This window comes from Cinclus cinclus, chromosome 13 (assembly GCF_963662255.1).
Source record: "Cinclus cinclus chromosome 13, bCinCin1.1, whole genome shotgun sequence".
NCBI classification, from domain to species: Eukaryota; Metazoa; Chordata; class Aves; order Passeriformes; family Cinclidae; genus Cinclus; species Cinclus cinclus.
This window is the reverse complement of record NC_085058.1, coordinates 1,560,746-1,582,849: the sequence shown is the minus strand read 5'-3', so window position 1 is coordinate 1,582,849 and position 22,104 is coordinate 1,560,746. Positions and strand designations below refer to the sequence as shown.

The following is a 22,104-nucleotide window of genomic DNA, read 5'->3' as shown; positions in this document are numbered from 1 at the left end:
TCTAAGAAAAAAGGTCTATTAAGTTTATTACATTTTACAGAAGGCAAACTGAAAATTCCCTAGTTAGGAGGACTCTAAAGGGATTTTGACTCCAGAAAAGAAACTACTATTCCTTTTCTCGTTGGGGCAAGCAATGATGCTGCTGCCGGACAGGGGGTTTCCAAGAAGCGATGCAGCACCTCCAAATAGAGAGCGCGTGAAGATCCTGATACACAGATACCGAGCGTGAAGACTCTGGTGAGGCACCACCGTTGGGTGGGTTTGCACACACAGACAGTAAAAACCAACTTTCACGCTCAGGCATTACCGGGGCTGCTCGTATTCGGGATCCGCACATCAGAAGTTGTCCGGCCGGGCCAGTCCGAGCGCGCGGGCCGCGCTGACGAGCGCTGCCGGGGACTGCGATGGGTGAGGGGCCCCTCGGCGCGGGGAGCCCCCTCAGCCCCCTCCCTGCGGGGGTCGCGCCGCTCCGGCTGCGGCAACGCGGCCGCGGCCCCGCAATACCGGCGGGCGCGAGCCTCACACCACCCCGGCCGGGCGGCGGCTCGGCTGACCCCGCGGGAGGGGGCTCGGGCCCCGCCGCAGGCCGGCTCGCGGCACGGCGCCCTCAGCCCCCGGCCCCACCGCCGCCAAGTTGGCGGGAGGCGGCGCCCGCCGCCAAACTTTGTCCGCCGCCGTGGGGCTGCCCCGACAGCGCGGCCCCCCGCTACCGCGGCGCGGGGAGCCAGCCGGGCCGCCCTGCCCGACCCCGGGGGCGGCGGAGGGACCGAGGTCCGCGAGCCGCGCGCGGCCGCGATGGGGCACGGCAGAGTCCCGCCGGCCGCGCCGGAGCACACGGTGCGGTCCCGCGGCTCGGGCACGGCAGAGTCCCGCCGACAGCGCCGGGGCACGGCACGGACCGGGGCTCCCCGCGCGTCCCTCGGTCCCCGGGGCTCCCCGCACGTACCTGCTGCTGCTCGCGGGACCGGCGGCCGCACGGGGAGGGGACCCGGGGACCGCCCGCGCGCGCCTCCCGCCGTCCCCGCCGGGTCGCCTTGGAAACGCGGGGCCGGCGCGCGGGGCGCTCCGCGGGAGCGCAGGGGGCGCGCGCGCGTCCGGCGCGCGTCACGCGGGCGCGGCTGGGCCAATGGCGGCGGCGGGCGGCGCGCGCTGTAGTACTACGGGCCGGGAGCGCCGCGGCGGCCCCGGCCCCGCCCGGCAGCACCGCGACCCCCGAGACCCGAGACCCGAGACCCGAGACCCGAGACCCGAGACCCGGCCGCGCCGAGCCCCGCGCTCGCCCCGCTCCGCTCCGCTCCCTTCCCTTCCCTGGAGGCCGGGATTACATAACGGCGCCGGAGCGAGCAGCTGCAGGATTACACCATGCGGATTAGGGATTACGTTGATTCAGCAGATTGTCCTGTGCATGGCTGAGAAAATTACACCAGCAGAGTTAAGAATACCCGTTTGCTGTGGTAAGCCGTGGTTTAAGTAGAACAAATTAACTCAATATAAAATTAAATGCACCAAAAGGAAAAAGAAAAAGTGAAACACCCCAAGATTAAGAACGTGCTTTAAATGGACAGAATAATAGAGAAATTGAAATTCAGGTTTTGATAATAATCTTCCCTGCGTTTTGGAACAGCTGCTGTTAGAAGCAACCAGCTATTAGTGCTGGATGAATCTTAAAAAATCAAATTCCTTCTTAGGAAGACCAGTCACACTCGATTCCTGCTGACTGCCGCTTAAAGTAAGTATCTAAACTCTTGAGACATACAGTTTTAAACTCAAGATAATATTCAAGTGGAGATGGTCTATTTTATTATGTCACCATGTGCTAAACTGTCTCCTTGTATGTTAGCCTGTAATACGGATTTTTTTTTTTGAGTTCTGATTACTGGATCTGAAATTATTGACACTTAAAAGCTGACTTTATGAGGAACACTACATATGCCACTGAGGTATGAATAAAAATTAACCATGCAGAGACAAACTTCATGTTGCATTCGTTTCAGCTGATTTCTTGCTGGAGTTGGGGATGAAACTTGGAAGCAAAAGTGCCACAGAAGAAATCAGTAAGCACACAGAATGATAGGATAGTGGTGGGGTTTGTCTTCCAAGATTGATGGTGATTTTTTTTTTTTTAATACAAAGGTCTTGTAAGGTTTAATAATTGTCCTCATATAAGCACACACAGGCTTGAGACTGGAATCTCTGTCTCAAAATTACAAATTTGTAGTATGACTACAGTAGTTCCAGTGGACAGAAGCCTCAACTTTGTAGCTTTGCCAACATCTGCACGAGTGACTCATAAAATAGAACTGGGGTTTCAGATGGAAATTTGCAGTCGGTTGCAAGCTGCTTAGGAAATTTTGGCAATGGGAAGTTTTCCCTGAAATTCAACTGTGGTGTCTCAAATTTCAATTTCAACACCACGACAAGAGTTTTACCCCCTGTTTTAGTATATGATTAATCTTAGGCATACTTTAGTGGATAAAAATTAAAATGTAAACCTTAACTTTTGTTGTAGGTTTTTCTAAGACAAGAGGACTCAGTCATTTATTGTAATTTCAGAAAATTGCAATGGAAAGAATTTGGAAGAACTGTTTTCAAAAAAATTACTTTGTCAAACAAAGCACATTGAGATTTGTGAGCTATTTGTCATCTGTCTTAGCTTCCTGTCTTTTGTCAGAATTTCCTGATACTGTGGTTATCCCATCCTAAAAGAAACTTCCAGTGTATAAGTTTGAATAAAACGTTGTTAAACAGATTTGTTATCTCACCTGGAATTCTTCCTTATAGAGATCCTCATTTGCTTCAGGCAGTTCAATGGATTTTTTCTGATGCCTGATGATTTTCTGAGTTCAGATCAGTTATGAGCTTCAGATATGGAAGGTATGAGAAGTTATACCTAGGTGAGAAAAAAACAGACTCTTTTTAGCAAGACTTCAGGACAGTTCACGGCTCTTGGGGAAAGTACGAGGTGTAGACTACTGACTGCTTGACAGATACCAAGGACATCTCAGAAGGAAATGCATATTTAATCAGCATACTAAGCAATTTTAATTTTTTTCCCCTTTATTGTTTTCATGACACAAATATTTGAGCTGAATATTGAGGTAGAATGAGATTTTGCCTTTTTTGATTTTTAGAAAGAATACATAATGCAGTAAAATCCCATTCTCAGAGACAGCTGTAAGGTGCAACTTAATCTAAATGTACAAACAATATATATTTGAAGTAGCCACATGACTGAAACGATCTGTGTTAATTTGGGGGGGAGTTTATACAGAGATTAATTTTAAGAATGTTTGAATAGCAAAGATCCATAAACGAAAACCCTAATCATTATTCGGTGCTTGTTTTTTATCTGCTTATGCTCAGTAAGACTTACAGGTACTGTGGATGCTTAGGCTAGCTAACCAGTAAAAGTACACAAAACCAAGAGGCAATACAGATTCTGCTTGAAATAGATGGAGAGTAAAGCACACAGGTTCATTTAAAGACAAGTCTAAGGAGTTCAAGACTTGTTCCAATATATCTCGGTGTACACAGGTGACCTAACTTCAATGTATAAGCATTTCAAACAATGCATTACTATTAATATCAGTTTAGATGACAAAGATGGGGAGGAAGGGGTAGAACTGACAGGAATATTTGTTCAACAAGCTGGTGCAGAGCAAAACAGGCTATATTTTAAATTTCAGGTTAAAATCCTCTTAACTGGATATACAAAGTAACCTTTCACAGACAACCAAGATAAGTGGAAGATAAACACTTCAGCATTCCTACAACTGGAATTTTAGTCTCTTTGAGCATAGGCTATATCTGCATCTAGAGGAAGACTCAGTTTGGAAAGTTCAAGGAAGGTACATAGATGATCTTTGTGTTTCTAGTGTGAACTCAGTGCACACACAGATGTGAGTTAGAATTAAGTTCAACAACAATTTCTGCTGTAGTACTTCCTTTTCTTTAAATATATTGTTTTATTCTCTAATGAGATAGAGTCCAGTTAATTCTTTTTAGAACACTGATATGTACTTGAAGTTCTGTTCAGAGTGCAACACATCAGAGAAAAATATCTAAATACATGATTACCTAATAATGTACTTTTCAGTCTTAAAAAGTCAAAACTGTGAATGCTGTCAGCAGCACCTCTTTCAAAAACCATCTTTAGACCCATATTGTGATACTTATTATCAGAACTTAAAAAATAAAGTTATGCTTTCACATTGGTGAGGAAGTATTTTAATTCCCTCCCTTTTCTACCCCCTACTTCCTTGAATACACAGGCAACAAAGTTTGAAAATAAATAATCAGTAGTCCCACAGCCTTCCTCGAGCTGTCTTACTCTCTGCACTCAGCTTATAAACAATTTGTCATATGTGGAACAATTAGTCCTAGTCCCAAGAGCTGATGAGTTGCATAGCACATCCATTTAACACACTGATGCAGCAGAAATCTGTCAGCTTCCCCTAAGGGATTTTCAGCCACATCATTGGATTTAAGCATCTCCTAAGAAGTTAAACTCAGACCAGGAGCAGCACCAGAGACACCAAGGTACATACTGACAGTAAGATGAAGGAAAGGAGATGAGAGATCTCCTTTCAGCAGTAGCAAAACTCAAGCTATTTTGTCAATTCAAGGATTCATGTCCTAGCTCCTAATTAAGGAGCTAGTCTGAAATTTAGGTTATATATCCTGTTTATATTTTATGACAGCTATTGGATATGATACAATTTTGTGGAGCTTTCTGTGAAAAGGGAAACTAAATGAGCAGAGACTATTTGCTCCAATAAAACACAAATTTAAATCAGATTTCTGATGCCAGTGTAAAATATACGTATGATACAATTTATATGTACTACATTACGTGAGTATTTTGAATTCGGCAATAAACTCTAGAAAATTAATCTCCAGGATGATTTATTTCTTTGAAATCTGGATTTTAGTTCTGAAGTGACCCTATTCATTTGTTTCTTCATGACACATGCTATGTTAATTGTTCTTGGTTCTGTACACAGAGCAAAGTGTAGCTGTGAGCCAGCTCAAGAGGACGCCTTTAGGTGGGGACCTTGCTGTTACAGCCCAGTATCACAGGGAACTGCCATTTCAGATTTTCTTGTATGGACAGGACACTTAAAAAGCTAGAGAAGCCACCTGAGGTTCCATGAAAACCAGAACCATCTACTTATAAAGTAAGTAAAAATGCATTACACGTTTTGAAATGGGCCTCTACAGAAAGTCAGCTTTCTGTTAGTTAAAGCTGCAGTATAGGCAATTATTTCTCAAAAAGCTGATAATTTATTGATCACTTAATGGGGAAATAAAAGACCTTCGAGTACAGGACAGCTTGCTTAAATATTTACTTATCATACACTCTGAAGAAAGAACAAGCAAACATTAAAAAAGGTCTATTATGTTAGACTTGTTCAGTAAGCTATTTGGTACAGTAAACCTTGACTGTACCTAACAAGAAAACAGAATATAGCTAGGATACATGGTTATAGAGTTGGCATGTCTACAGAATAAGTTTCTTTTAGCAATGTCAAGTTAACATTGGTTTCTGTCCAGGCAGAGGGTTTCTGTTGTAGATTTTAAGAATCATTGTACAAGTTCTGATAAATTCACAGCTTATATTACTAATTTCACCTGACATCCAGACATGAGGAGCACTCAAGTGAAACACATATTTGCTCTAATAAATGACAAACTGGAAATTTCTTGTTGGTGGAATGGAAGAATTCTACCACTAGGATCTTACCTGACTACTTAGCAGTCTGAGGAATGGTTCAGTTGTGGGCACTGTCTTTCAAGGTGCAAGTGTCAATCTAATTAGCTAGCTAGAATCAGTCAGCCTGCCTAAATGCATCAGGTATTACAATTCTGAATAAACGTGCCAGTTTTAAAAAAGTATTCATTGTTTAAACATGCTTTAGTCTGAATTTAGTTTTACTCTGCCTTCAGGGATTCACTGAACTTGACAGCAGACTTGGATGTTTGCCATTAACTGTGAATTAATGGAATTTACATATAACAGTACATTACTGTCAGAGCACAACACATCTTAGCAGAAACACTGAAAGTTGCATCCCAATAACTATTTATTCAGGGGAAAAAGACACCTGGTTCAAAAAGTACATGCTTAATTTACATGTTTGTCTTTAGGTGCTGTTGCCTCTGACCAAGAACAAAAACTGTTGTCGGAATAATATGCGAACAGGTAATTTCGTCCAAGTCTTTACTTGGATATATACACCTATATCATTAGAATTCATTAGAATTGCATTGATTTCGATAGCTGCCACAACTGATTGTCACAGCTGGTCTGCAGAGATGCCATCCCTCTCTAGCGTTTACCAGCCAGTGCTACAAATTCTGTAAGGAGATGTTTGCTTGGATCAATACTAATATTTCTGTTTGTGATCAATTAGCATGCTGTCCAAAGTTGCTTGCAAGTCAGCCCCCTTTTATGTTCTGTCAACATTTCCCACTCTTTCTTCCTTTTTTTTGTGTTAGCAGTCTAGTATTTTAGCCTCTGGACTAGGCAAGACAGATGAGTCAACATGCAGATTATCAAGGCTGGCTTGGCTCTTTGGGATTAAGATGGTGTTGAGCCTGCATTTGGTTTATTTTAATAGTCAGGACAGTTAGGTTACAAAGTTTAAATGCAAACACACCAGGCAGTTTAGGCACACAGCACTCTACCAGCTACTAGGAAAAAAATTAACTCTATCCCAGTTGAAACCAGGACACCTGCATGTCCTCAAAAATAATAATGAAGTATATTTAGAGGCTCACCTCAATGAGTTTTAGGTATTCAGTCTAGCATGAGAAAGATCAACTTCATTTTATTCCTCTTCACTTCTTCCACCAAAATCCAACTTTTGAAAAAAGTAACTTTAGTGTCCTACTTCTCTTTAATCTCTTACATAGAGGGGGGTGTCAAAATACACACTTATATATTATGTACAGTATACATTTATAGAGTTCTATTAATTTCAGAGCTAAATCTTTTGTATTTTTTTTTTAATTGCCCACCATCTCTTGTTAAACTTTTCCGTCTTGATTATGGAGTATCACTGTAGTATACATTTGACTTTCAAAGCATATGATTTGCATTTTTAGATTAATATAATGTATTGATTTACCTCATGAAAAACCATAACACATTCACCAATGCTAATGTAATTGGGTTTTGGCTTGTATTGAACCCCTTCTGATTCTCCAGTATACTCTTTTGCATCATTGACTATAGATTTAAAGGGATAAACTGGTGCTTCCACACTTCCCTGTCTACAAATACAGAACTGTAGCTTTGAAATTTGCAGCAAGTTACTGCATTTCAATACCATAGGTGTGGAGTACAATAATACCTGTTTTTGTATTTTAGCAAATTACAATTTGATAGTAATTTCTTTTCCTGGTGTTAAAGCTTCCTGGATCTTCTTTTATTTGTCTTTCATAATTCTAATATCTATTTATACTGTGTTACTCAGATAGTATTACTAATCAGTAGCAAAGTATTAATACACAAAACAGAATTAATGAAAAGCACAACTGGATGGATAAAGGGGTACCTGATCTAGGTGGACACAGAGGTTTCTTCAAGTTTCTCATTACTGCTAAAATTAAGGTTACCATTTTTCCCTTAGTATTGGAAGAAAAGTCTGTCTCTAGGAACAAATAGGCTATAGAAAAATTGTCTGTAATTACAATCAAAAAGGTTTCAAAGGCTTCCTAAGCACTTTTTGTTCTCTCTCTCCACCTATCTCACTTTTCTCTAATAGACCTAAGAGAAAGTGCCTGAGGTATTTTGCCAGAACAGAAATGTCCGGTTGGGCTGCAGAGCTGGTCCTTGATACAAAGATCACCCCTTAACAGCATTCATTCTCCCTGATGTTCCAAGGCCAGAATGACTCGAGGCATTCAGCATTTTTCAGTACTCTGCCCCATGCCAGTCTGAGGCAGGTCTAGTTCTGCAAAAAGATGAAGATACAGAACCAATAAGGCAGGATTTCAAGGAGGATAACAAATTCTCATTAATTCTCATGAGAACTTCTTTGAAACCTTTCCATGAGCTGTTCAAAAGGATTTTTCTGTGGGGCCTACCTTCCATTATCTTGCTTTTCCATCTGGTAGAATTTCAACAGTTAACTCCCCCAGACACCTAACAGAGTTGAGAGTTTTGTTTTTCTCACTTGATTCTTAAAATGGTATAGATATCTGATACACTGTTGATGTGTTCACTGGTCTCTCTTCATTTGAGAAGGATGTTGCCTTCCACTGAAGTACTCTCTCATAGGAGGTCCACTGCTAGGTTTGAACAGTCTAAATCAACTAAGTTGTAGTTCTTGTTGAAAAACCTCCTTGTTTTCTCCCATTCCCATTTTATTCCCATTGCAATTTTACAGTTACCTATACAAAATAAGAAATTGTTTAATTGTGAACTTGCAGTAAATGGATTGCCAGCAGACAAACTCAAAAAGCTTCAGAGTTAAAATACATTTCCATTTAACTTCTAACAAGGTAGGACAGAACACATTTCTGTGCAACAAGGTCAAACATTAACAATCTTTCCAGCCTTTCTTCTCCCCTCCTCCAGCTTCCTGCTTTTATCTGCACACAGGCAAGAAGGTCCAGTTACATCCATTTGGATGCTGGCACTTTGGTAACAGGAACATGAAACTAAATTCCTCTTGGGCCCTGGGGTATAACTGTCTTCATCTTAAAATAATGTACGGATTTTACTCACTTCTACATCACTGTGCTGTCACAGAAAGGGAAGAGAATGTAGGAGATAAAGGAGAATGGAATTGCTACAGCGTAGCAGGATGCACAATGCTTTTGTTGCACAGAGGTAGAAGTAGCTGAGCATTTCTGCTACTCTTAGAAAAGCCTGGCTTACTTTAGATAAGAAGCTGTAGAGGGTCTCTCTAGGGTAGAATGTCTTATGGCCACACTTCTTTTTTTTTTTTGCAGGAATAAAGGGGACCCTAACCCTTTTTCTTGAAGGACAAATAAAAGTAAAATCTTGATCCCTCTTAACTCTATGTTACATATAGTACATGTCTTTTATACATAGTGACACAGCAGAATTCTTGTTTTCAGAACTTCTGGGAGAAATAACAGCAAGAACACCTAAAGTGTGAAGTAACACATGATTATCACCCCTGTGATGTCAGAAGACTGCTCTATTTTTGTTTTGATTGAGATACTGTGGTTTCATAACATGGAAGAAATATACAAAAATATTAGATGCATATATATGAAACGAGTTACTGATGCATTAAATGTGTCATAAATATATTCATTCCAACTTCCAAATTTAGACTACTTTCAGGAGGAGTGAAGTGGTACAGTTAGATAGGCTTTTTAAGCACAAAACTTGTAGCAGCACAAAAGGACAAGTGCTGCTACAAGTGCCAACATTAGTGTCTTGTATTTGGGGTGTTGTTAGAATGCCTCATTATGTTTAACACATTAAGACTTCATCTAAGAAGCCTACTGACTTAGGAAAAAGCCTTTCATCTTTCTGAGATCTGTGGAAATGATACAGTAGCCAGCACCACTGTACATAAGTGAGTGCTTGCAGGCTGTGCCCTGGTGTGGCCACTGAGAATTGGGGTGGGGAAAGCTGGTGGTGCCCCAGGGTGCCACAATTCAGCTTCAATACAGCCCAGAGAAGTCTCAGAACATCCTGGCCCTTACCTGGGACTATTCTGGGTGCATCTGGACTGACTGACTCGATTGCAGGAGCAGGTTAAGCTAAAGATAGCTCATGCCACTGGAACAGGACAAAGCAGACTTCACATAGGTCATCATGTGAATCGCTGTACTCACTAGGGCGAGTGGTCATGAAAGGCAAAGGAAGCAATGGACAATTCAAAAGTTCCTCTCTCTGCAAGAGAAAGTTTGATTTATTAATCTAATTGAGGTGTTTCACATCTGATCGGGTGATAAACGGGTGATCTTTTCTGCATAGTGTTACATGGAACCGTTCTGCAAAGCAGTGCTCTGTTACTGGCCTGGAAGACAAGACCTATGCCTTTTTAGCTCATTAGGCTGGTTTCATTTGTGTGGTGGTTTATTTTTGTGGTTTTTCGGTTTGAAGTCTCTGTTTTTCTCAGTGTTTGTTGTGGTCTTATTTTTAAGAACATGAAGAACTCTGTGGCACCAGTTATGGATCTTTTTGTCTAAATGGAGGGATTTGTTATATGATTCCTACTGTATCCAGTCCATTCTGCAGGTCAGTAAAACTAAAGTTTTTGTGTTTAATTGGACAGTAGCTGTCTAAAGCCTATTTCTCCATTTTCCTTCTTTAAGGAATCACTGCTAAAGCATTATCTAAAAGAAAATACCAATTATCTGTTACTTACCTAGCTTACAGAGACAATATGAGAAAAATAAATGTGTATACTTGGTGTATACTTGCTTGGCAGGTGGAACTGTATTCAGTTATGTATGCATTCAGGATTATATCTATTTTGAGTCACATTTCCTCATTACAGTACAGAAAGAACAAAATACGCTTTGCCTCATGGAATATAGACTGTGGGAAAGGCATACAGAAAGAAAAAGTACCATTTTTTCTTACAAATTAATTATATTGCAAACATTTTTGTAATATAAAATGGCCTGAACTGAACAAAATGCAGATTCAGAAATAATATAATCTTTTAAGGGCGAAAAAAAAGAATCTACTTCAAGACTTACTATGTTCTTTGAACCTTGCTGAAATACTCAAAGAGCAGCTTTATAGTGCTTTATAGCCAAAGACTACTTGACACAGAAACATCGAGGCAGCAAACACAAATACTTCTTACACCACTCCATAACAGAACCATTCTTCCTTTTGAAGCCCATGTAGCAAACTGGAAGAGAAGCACTTCCTGGTTTTGCATGTGGATACATTTCCTGCATAAATACTGCCCTATCTTTTTATTCTCTGATTTACCAAGACATAAGATGCTAAATAAAACTCTTAACTTTTCAGGGTCCTGCATTTACTAATTCTGAGTTATCATTCATCAAAATAAATTATGGTTGATTTAATGAGTTTGCTTAATAAAAAAAAATAGGCATTCAGACAAGTATTACAGACACTTAAGGATATTACCTTTTTTCCTTCCGTAGCAGCTTATGTTCCCTCTTCTGTCTTGAGCTATAACTAATGATAACTGGATAAAACAGTTGAAGAAAGAAACATCTTTTCCCACATGTCTAATTAAAATATTACTTTCCTTTGTTTTGGACAGTTCAATCTAAATACTTAAACTCAAGCACATAAATTCATTTAGTTAGACAGTGAGAAAAAAGGCAATTTTATGGTAAATGCTTATTGAAAACTATACATAGCATATCACTGACATTGTTCAGTGTTACAATGAATCAGATCCAGAAGTGAGATTAAAGCTCTGTAGTGCTGTATGGTGATTTATTTTATCTGCTAAACCTCGCAAGCTTATGCAGTATGAAATGAATACTACGCTAACAAGAAGTAAAACTTTTTTAAATACATGGGTTTTTTTCCTAGAAGGAGTCCTGTATTATTGTGCATAAATGAAAAATGAATAGTTGAACTAAAGAGCAGCAGTTACACAATTGCAAAGCACCCTCTCAACTACTGCTGGCCTGTGTAACAAGGAAGATATATTCAGTTCCATAACTACAAATATGAAGTAATAAATACTCAGAAAAATTAATTCTTCAGGAGCACAAACTAGTCAGCATAGATAATTTCCACTTTAACAGCTTCAAACGAAGAAATTTTCAATCCAGGTACTATAGAGTTTTATAATCTGCTGAAGCAGGAAAGTAACATCTTAAGAGCATTTTTGTTTTACTCAGGCAATCTTATTGCATTTAAATTAACAACTATTTTTTTCTGTATTTAGTGGTTGATTATGTATGAAGTTAGATGGGTTTAAATAGCAGCATTCTATTTAAGCACATCCTCATTCTAAGCATGTTCCTTAATCAGTCAGAGAAGGCTAATTATAGATGAGAAAGGTTTTGTTTACACACAGATATCTTAGTAATCAGCAGTGATGTGAATAGAAACAACAGAAAAAATGCATCACTATTCAGCAGAATTCAGAAAATATTTGGTGCTTTGGAACTCCATGACTGGCATCATCACACAGTTTCAGTTTCTTTGATGAAGGTTTCTGCCAAATCCCACCCAGCTCCCCAGTGTTCTCAAATTATTATCTCCTACTGAAAGAAAACTCAAATCACTTTTAGAATCAAGGGCTGAATGATTGTTAATTAAAAGGAGGAGATGGAGAAAGAACAGACTAGCAAACTGTAAAAATACCATAAAACACATTTGCCTTGACATGGTACTTAGTTACACAAATGTGTTGTGCTCAGCAGAGTTAGTCCAGGTTCCCCTATGCAACATCCCTGGAAGCAGTTTCACCATGTGACTGAGAAAAATGCATCATTCTGTAGAAATAGGTGTTTTGTAGCATGCTAAAATTGAAGAGTTGCTGTTTACCTTTGGCGTTTCAGTTATTTTTATCATTCAGGAATGGATATATACAAAGCAGAGATTTAATACCAGCAGAACCCTCCATGTGCAGCAGATTTTAAATACAGCTGATGTGTGTTAAAACATGAGGTTGCTCAGCTGCCATCTTTCCTCCCTGCTCTCCTAACAATGAGTTAGTGTTCTCAGCAGCAAAAGGCACACCTGTCACCATAAACCAGATGAGCTTCAAACCCAGGAGCACTCAAATGAACTAAATGAACAGGCAGCAGGAGAGAGAAGACTGGAAAAGCAGTTGCCTCAGGTGTACCATAAAACACAAGGCTGAAAGCTCTTTGTCTCAGCACCTGATGCACAGCTGTCTCAGAATCAGTAATTAATGCACTGCAGAATTAAGTGAAGATTTTGGTTTCTGAGGGGAAGATCCAATACTCCCGGTTTTTTTTCTTACACTTGGCAGATTTCTGAGGGCATTTTTCTGTATTTTAAGCAAAATACAGATGGTATAAGACAACACACACACAGCTGTGCTTCAGAGGGCAGTACACACAGAAATGAACAGTGAATGCTCTCATTTTGGGACAGGGATCCTTATCTGGGGAGGGCTAAGTACTGCAAGAGACACAGGCAGAACTTGCAAATCTCCCCCCTGAAATTCCTGTGTATCTTTCAATGATATCTCTTCCTTTTTCCCTTCCTTTGTTTCCATCCTAATGGAATGTCTCCTCCACCTGTCCTATGGTAATCCAGTAAATCCCATGCAAATTCCTTCTGCCGCTGTCTCTATAGTCCTTCCTTGCCATGGGCCCTTCATTCCCCATTTCAGACATCCCCACAAGTCACACTTGCTGTGCTCTCAGCCTTCAGAATATGCACCCTGCAAGTTGCTAGGGAAAGGCCTCCCACTCATCTGGGCTTTTCTTCTTTCTCTGCCTCCAAAAATACACTTCCATGTACTTCAGCCTCTTCTGAAAACAAACTGTCCAATTAGTATTTTTCAATTCTGCTTTTGGCTTGAAAGGTAGTAATAAAAGTTAGAATACACACCAAAAGTATAGCTAAAAAGAGTAAATAATTAAGATTTATTTTTAATGAGACATAAAATATAAAACACAACACTATCTTATGTGTTTGAAAACTATCAGCAATCTGAATTAATATAACTGCCAGATGTGGAAAACTTGCCATGCAAGCACTTAGCTAATGGAGGGGAGAATAAGCCACTCTTTTAGGGAAGAATAACCCATTCTTTCAACTTCTCTCTAGTTAGGAGCATTTTACTTTACTTTGTGTATTGAGAGTAACAGTTTTGAAACTTCTCTGAATGCAAAAACTTTTTAAAAAGCTGCTTAGGTGTCATTTTGCCATTGCTTATTCACTTTGGCTCTGAATTCTTTTTCATACTTAGTAGATGTTCTTAGACTGTATGGATTAGGACAACTTTTAGGAGTCTGCTATAGACTGAAGATTATGCTGATTTTGAAGATATCAGCCATGTAATCTGAATTGCATTGACAAGCAGATAATTTCTCATCTTTTTCTGCTCAGAGCTCTGTATTTACATGCAAGTAGTTTTTATACCAAGAAATACCCAAGATTTTCATGTCTAAAGGAAGACTAAATGAAAACTAAAGTCAACACCCTGATAGTGTAATTGCAAAGTAGTGAGAATCTGCGTGCCTATTTGACTCAGATTCTACTTCCTACTTTTACAGTCTGTCAGATACTTCCTTATGATGCCCACCTTACAGTCTGGCAAAGAAAGAAACTTTACCTGCTTATCATACTCAGTGCCATAGGATCATTTGCACTGCACAACAAGCAGCATCTGAAAGGAGACACAGCAGTGATGCCCCTGTTACTGCAAGGCCGTTCTGTTTCAGATACTAATCAGATTGTAAAGGATCAATGTAATTGCAGACCTGCTAGTCATCTCCTGACATCTTATCCAATGCAGTCTGTTTTCTTCCACCTGGCCTTGATGCTGATGTGATTAATACCCTGTGCTGAAAGTCTCTATGGATTTCTTTCCATATACTGGTGTTTTGTCTGGAGCTCCGGTAGGACATTTGTGTACAAGAGTTAAGGCTGGCTTATCTCATCTGACAAGAGGTGTGGGTGTGTATGCATGTGTGTGTAGCCATCTAGGAGGGCAGAAATCTGGATGCCAGCTGAAAATGGGAGGTTTTAGTCACAGAATTTCCTCAAACATTGAAAGGCCACTGTCTTTCAACTCTGAACTAGAAAATCCATTTTCTAAGAGGGGGAAAGACCTTTTTCCCATTCTAAAAATCAACTCTGGAATGCTGCATAGTAGGGCTGTTTAAAGGCAGTAGGTTAACAGTGTGCAGGTGATGTGCACCAGCAGCACCTGGCCAGTGAAGAGTCAGTGAACTGACTCTGTCAGTGCAACTCCTTAGTACAGCCTGCACCAGGCTCCTCTGGGTTCTGCCCCAGCTCATTCCAGTGCAGGTGCACCAGTTCCTGCCATGTCAACAGCTGCCCTTGATTTGTGCTGTGCTTTTAGGCATCCATTACAAACAAGATAAAGGAGTTGCTCCTGGCCTTTAGGGCTGTGTACAGTAAGACCGAGTGCCTCCAGGAGATGCTACAGACACCATGGTTCTGCCTTGTGTTCACAGCTCACATGCTTCTTACAGACTGTCTGTCTTGCTTGCAGCCACAGCACATGTAACACCACTGAAATGACTGGAGCTCTGCTAGTGCAGCAGGATAAGCAGGTCTGAGAGAATCCCACTGCTAATTACTGAAGTCTGCTTAGTTTCTTTCTCACCTATTTTAGCAAAGGACTTGCAGAAGAAACCTTTCCTGGTTATTTTAAAGCATCAGTTGCTTCTGTCTTTAACAGAGGCCTTTACCTATTTGCACATCAGGAAAGGTGACTTCACAAAAAGCTTGATCAAAGTAATATTTGAACATCTGGATTTTCAGACACACCCTAACTTTAACACAGCTTGGTCGCATTAGCTATAATTTTATTATTTAAATGTAACCCAGAGACATCTCATCTTAATTTTCCTGTTTCTATGAAAACCTACATATTTTTTAGGTTATATGACAGCATTTTCTAGATAGCATGGAATCACTTTCAGCAAGTATGTCAACAGGCCAGCCTAGAGAAAGTGGATGGGTAGTTTTATAATCCCTAATGCACTGCTCACAGTTAAACAGACACTATCAAACTAGCTAGTCATGTTTCTACAACTTGTTTTTGTTACAGCCATGCAGAATTAATAGGTTCTGCATCCAGGGTATTTTAAGTTCGGTATGTGCTTCTTTAGTATAGACTTTTTTTCTCTTTGCTATAGCCTTGGATTCATATCACTATAGTTTCCCCCTTACCACCTTAAGCCTTCAAGCTCTTTTCTCTCTTTAAGACTTGTGACTACTTTAAGCATCTTGTTCTGTTTACTGTTTTGTAGGAAGTGCTACAATCTCAGTGCCCTTTTGCTGTGCTGTCAACACATTCCCAATTCTTTTCCTACGGTCTTTGCAGAACATGAATACAATTTCCATGCACTGTTCACACCACCTCACTCTCCTGTATCACAACAGTTCAGCAACCCTCTTTACCTGATCCTCTATGCAGCTCTCTGCAGCTATGACTGTCTTGTCTTCCTCCTGCTTCATTCTGTTCTTTAGGCTACTGACTTACTCCCTTTACACTCATTCTTTAGAACTTTTCCATGAGCCTTAATTTTATGCCAAAACCTATTTTTTTCTTCATGTATCATTTTAGCCTTGCATTATTCTCCAGTTTTCATTGCTATTCAAAAATACTCCTATGAATTTCTTATTCCATTTCTTTCCCTGTTACTCTATTCAGCTCTCCAAAGCATTTCTCTCTTAGTTGCTAGAGAACAATGTCCCACTCAAACTACACTTCTATTCTTAAAGTATTCTACAGTATTTCAGAAATAGGCCACTGAAAAGCCATTACACTTAGAATAAATATCTGGAACAGTATTTCAAGCAATCAGAGTAGTCTGACTACCCTTGCTTCTCCCAGCAGTGAAACGTCATGACTTTGAAAAGCCTCAGATTGTCCTTAGCAAATGGTGTCTGTTTGATCAGTTGCATAGCTTTAATATATGATGATAATTAGATGTCTTTTTTTAGTGCCTGAATCTTCCATTACATTTTCAAAGACAAAGAACTAAAATAAAAGGGTAGTAACTGTTTGCACAGTAGTTTAGGCCAGCAGTACTGAAATACTTGTCCATAACCTACAGAAAGTGTAGTGGGAGTCACAGCCAAGCATCATGACAGAAAACTCATGGAGATCCTTTGGTATTAGTTAGAAATTATAAACATTCTTTTTTGGCAGTTCTTTCCCTCTCCACCTTCTTACTCCTCATTGGAAATTATACCTTGCAGCTGCCAATGGCAGTTGAGAACTTCAAGTATGTTGCAGAGTTTAGCCCATTTTTCTCAGCTGGAGTCTGAAATTGCTTATGTCATAGATCATTATGACTTCAGTGCCAGAAATAGCAAGAAGGAGCAAGATCTTTAGTAATACAAATAGAGAGAAGCAAATTTACATATATAAAAAATACATGCAGAATGTAGATATTGACCGAAGTGCTTTCCATTTTCTGTAATGAAATAAATTCTTTAAGAAAACTTAGCAGAGCAAGTACAAAATACATAAGAAATGAAGATTAGTTAACTTCAACCTCCCTATTTTTGACTGAATATGAATTACTAAGCCATTAATTTTATTTATTGCAAATAAAATATCATCCTATTTTACCATGGTAAAATATCATATTAGTTTTAATCCTTTCTTCAGAAGTTTTCAGAAGCTCAGCACAAGAGAAGCATAGTAGAGAACACTTCTACCTAGGTCTCTTCAAGAGGGGGTTATTCACCAAGCATGTAACATGTTCTGGCATGAATTATTACACTGCATAAAATACTTCTGTAGTTTAAGTTGTACTGTGTCTCAATGAATTCCCATTTCATTGATCTCTTTAGCTGACACTACTATCCTCAGCAAAGGAAGCCAGAAAGTTAACTGAAACAGGGAAAAGAAAGCATGACTACTGTGTGAGAACCAATGGGATGACACATGTAACACTAAAGAAGCAGGCTTAATTAAATAAATCTGTCAGTGATGAGTATTTTAAACCTAATATAGAAAAGCAGTATGGATCAGAATGTAAAATTGATGCCCAACATACCTAATTCCCTTTGTTCCAGAAATAAGAGGTGAGAGAAAATGCTGTAAGAGAACTTCCTGTGAAGCAAATACAACCTTTGAATTGTGTCAGAACAAGTTCTCAGGCCACAAGAAGCCTTTGTGCTTTCCACTGTAGATGACAAGCTACCATCTAATTCAAATACAACTTGGCTTCCCAGGTGTATCGAGAATTACACAGGAGCTCGTTGTGAGGAAGTTTTGCTGCCTGGCATCAAATCCCAAACAAAAGGTGACCTGTTTGCAGCTTTCTTGGCTTCCCTTCTTCTTCTAGGAGTTCTTGTAATTGGAGCATTCTACTTCCTTTGCAGGTAAAAGTGACTCATAAGGCTGAAGCTATTCAATCAAGTAGAAATTTCTTCTGGTAATCATGTACTAATTATTTGAATGTAAAAGTATGTAATGAATAATCCATAAGGTTGTATGGTTATTCAGCATAATGAATGTGGATGTCTCAACTTGTTACTTTAATATTTGCTTCCTGGCTTGAAGTTTTCTCAGTGTCATTTCCAAGCTCTTTCTTACAGCTGCTTTGTAAAAAATACACATAGTACACCCCTATCTGAGATTTTATAGTCTATCTAGAGTTAGTGCTAACATTTTAAAACATTAATCTACCTTATGTTGTACAAAGACTGAGAAATAGAAGTAAATCAACCAAGTGCTTAGAGATCAGTAACTACTGAATTGGCAACCAAAGCAGCTGGTGCTATTAGCTCCTAATTCCTCTGCCACTCCTGGTCTAAAAGGGAAAAATAACAAAGAATGAAATTGAAGACTACTTCCAGGTAGGTGTTTCCTAGCATTTAGGACAACTCGGAGAGCTAACTAATTTGTCCAGGGTAATGCATGTTTGAGTAGAAGGCAAACACCAGTGCTAGACAGCATGTGCTGCAGGGTTGGTTTTAGTAGTGTTTCAGATATATTAGGACTTGGAATGAAAACACAAAAGCCATTACTGGGATTGAGGCAACTGTTTGATGCTGTAGTGATACATGTATCACTACACTTACACCAAACCCAAACAAACTTCTCATCTTCACCTGCAATGCAAGTAAACTTCCTATGTCCCCTCTTTATTTTTAGAGTACAGCACTTCTTGTAAGAACTCATTTTGCCATATACCATTAATGCGTTTATGCATCTCTATGGCTCTATAAGGCAGCTGCAATTCTTTATCATCACAGACTTGCAGCCTCTTCTCTTTCCTCCTATACTGCATTTCTCCTTGCTTATGATAACCAGAGGTTCTTGCAGTTCTGTTCTTTGTGCTCCTATGGTCACATTGCCAAATCAACCTTTCTGATCTGTGCCTTTCAATGAGCGACCTTTGGAATAGCTGGTCTAGTTTTACCTCAGCTGCTGTCATGGAAACCCACTGAATGCCAGCTTCTCCCACAGCTGAATGTATTTATTTAGAAGAGCTAGAGAGCATTTGATAAAACAGTTGGTATAAAAAGCCCCTTGTTGTAAAGGATACCCCCCACATTAGCAATTTTAATTAAATTAATCTTGCTTAGCCAGGGAATGCCACAGTGGTTGTTCATTAAAAAAAAAAAATGCACATTACTAGAAACTTATTAGAACAAAATACAGCTTAAACTAACTTAAGAAAAATTCATTCAAATCTCATAGAGATACAGAAAGCATGTCTTTAGAAGTAAAATTGTCTCTGAGAAAAGGAAATAAAGTCTTCAGAGTGTAGTGTGTTAAAAGATCCCTTTTCTCTCACATACAGTAAAATTCGGGGAAGCTGGAGACAATCTGTTGAGTTTTATGGTCCAAGTCCAGAAGCTTAGAGTGACAGCAATGAAAGGTCTGTGAAAATTCTTTTATTAGACAGAATACCAACTTCTCTTTATTCAAGCTTTACCTAGGTAGCAGAGCAAGTAGTAGTGTCTCTTTATTAGCAAAATTAAAAGGGCAACAACTCAGTTATAACACAGTTCCCCTTGAACCCTATCTTACACACCAGATTAATTTGGGAAATCTCACGAAACCATTATCAAAGTCTTTAGTACAGATAAAAGAACCTAAAGGGCTAAAATTGTCTTGTCTTACCTTTACACTTCAGAGGCTGATGTAGGATAATCATCTTCTAGAGAACTCATCTATAAATGAAACACTTTACATCTGTAAGTCCTTATCTCTTGGCTGAAACGACCAACACATGAGGAGTCTCAAATGAACACTTTAATCTACTCCCCTCTTTTCAGATGGAAATGAATGAGGATTACTGCTAAGAGCTGTCATTAATCCAGACTTTTTTCTCAAACTTCATCTATCATCTATATCTTAGAAGAGGGTGGAACTAGGGCTTATAAGGGTTAGCTGAGAGTTTGCATCATCTTTGATTTGGCCTCCTGACAGGATATATTAAATTTAAAATGTTAAGAGACATACTGTGCTAAAGTTTCCCCTATTCCACTTTATGAACAAAGACATTTGATCCACAATCAGAGAGCAGAAAGACTTTTCCCTGAATTGTGTTAGTGAGCATTTCCATGGCTCTCTCAGCAGAGGATTCTAGTGGGGTTTTAGTATCAATAGTAATGTGATTGGGAGGGGTGCAGAAGAGGAGATACTAATTGAAGTTCAGGACAAGGAAACTGAACTCCTAAAATTATACAACAAACCGTGCTCTATTTTCTTGTCCATATCATCATACTTCCGTTCCGTTCCAGGTTTTCTTTCTCTCAGGCTGTTTGGGGCAGATTTGAGGACAAAGCACATGCATTTCATGCTCCCTAGAAACAAATCCATTCAACGTACAAGGGTGGAGGCTTCATTGCTCTGCTTATAAAACTAAATCATAGGTAGCAGTGAAAGTAATCCATAAAGAGCAGGGCTGCACATGGAAACTCTGGGTGAACAGTGGGAAATACTTCTCCTTTTACATTTAGCTGACTCATCCCATTTTTATCAGCTGCTGATTCATTTTTTCCAATCTGCAGAGTGCGTGGAGGCAGGGCAAAGGCAGACCTAGCCACTCTCCATCTTGAAACAACCCCCCACCCTCTCCAACAAACTGTGCTGATAAAGCCTCTCCTTCTGGCATGGGCAAAAAAGGGAAGTGTACAAAAGTCCCTGCTATTACACTGCTGCTGAGGAACAAATGGCATCTTCTGCTTCCAGTATTTCACCTATCAGACCAGGTCCATCTGGTCTTCTTCCTCCAGAAACATATTGTACCAGGGTTACTGGAAGAGTAAGAAAGGTAGCTGATGAGAAGAGATGCCACATGAGCCAGCTTTACTTTAAAAGCAATAGAGAAGCCTAAATGCCACACATATAGCTCAGAGGAATAGAGAAAACCCTAGGGAAAACCAAAATAAATCTGCAATTAATTTCTGTATTTCATCCTAAGTGCATGCTGAAATGCCAAGTTACCTGTAAGGTAAGTGTAATATTGATGAACAGGAACTCAGCCAGCCAAAACAACAGGGTCTCGGAAGAAAGCCATTTAAGCTGTTCAAGACAACAGACTTTGTGGAGGAGTTACATCACCACAGGACACAAACTGGACAGAATATAGAACAGCTTGTGACTCTTCTCAAGAGACCAGATGTCTGATTACTGTTAAAAGAAAGGGAACTAGACAGCAATTGATCAGCTCCGTATACAAGATTTGCTTCTCCTCAACAAAGTATGGAAAATTTCACATCATTTCCAAACACTAAGAGAATTGATAACAATTCTGTGCTATTTACTAATTGTTTAAATAAAGACCTAAGAAATCAGACAAACAGGAACATTACCTTCAGGAGAATAGCCATGTAGTTCAAATGCTGTACTGCCCTCTGATCTCTCAAATTCTTCTCCCTCAAGTACATGCTTCTCAAAACCAATGAGTATTAATTAGAAAGTAATTGGAGAAGATCCATGCCACCTTTCTCAATGGAAAAAATAATTCAATTAATTTGTCTCTTCCCTGATAATTTTTTTCACTCTGTGTTTTTTTCTCTCTCTCTCTGTTGTCTCCTTTTTGTTTTTTATGGTCAGGAAAGTTTCCATGCCAAGGACAAGTTCTTCAGAGTGTGGTGCCAACCTAGGTGAAACTACAAGCAGCAATGGCTGCAACAGTGAGTAGTTTAAAATGAAATGACCGGACTGCACAAGGGAAGTGGGGAAGAAAGTTTTTGTTAATTAAAGTCACGTGTTTTGTTTATTTTTCAGAAATAACAACAGCCTAAAGCATTGGAGTGGAAGAATGGTGGGGAAACAACATGCAGAGCAACCCTAAGAATCTAAGTTGTAGAGGGTGACATGGTGAGCAAGATGAGGGAAGGAAGTTGACTGAAACAGGAGGCTGACATGTTGGAGAAGGCTGCATCTAAAACTTGAACAGTTGCACCTAATGGAGCTTCTGTGTACTTTAAAAGCTGTATAAATTACACAGAAATCACTGTAA

General features: G+C 39.7%; 1 protein-coding gene across 1 annotated transcript; it reads left to right on the top strand.

Annotated features, from left to right (window-relative positions):
• The first annotated feature begins 6,192 nt into the window (after positions 1-6,192).
• On the top strand, positions 6,193-21,886 carry NRG4 (neuregulin 4). Its single transcript, XM_062501674.1, has 5 exons — positions 6,193-6,202; positions 10,135-10,228; positions 17,855-18,004; positions 21,696-21,775; positions 21,870-21,886. Exons 1-5 carry the CDS (start codon positions 6,193-6,195, stop codon positions 21,884-21,886), a joined length of 351 nt encoding a protein of 116 aa, XP_062357658.1.
• The last annotated feature ends 218 nt before the right edge of the window (positions 21,887-22,104 follow it).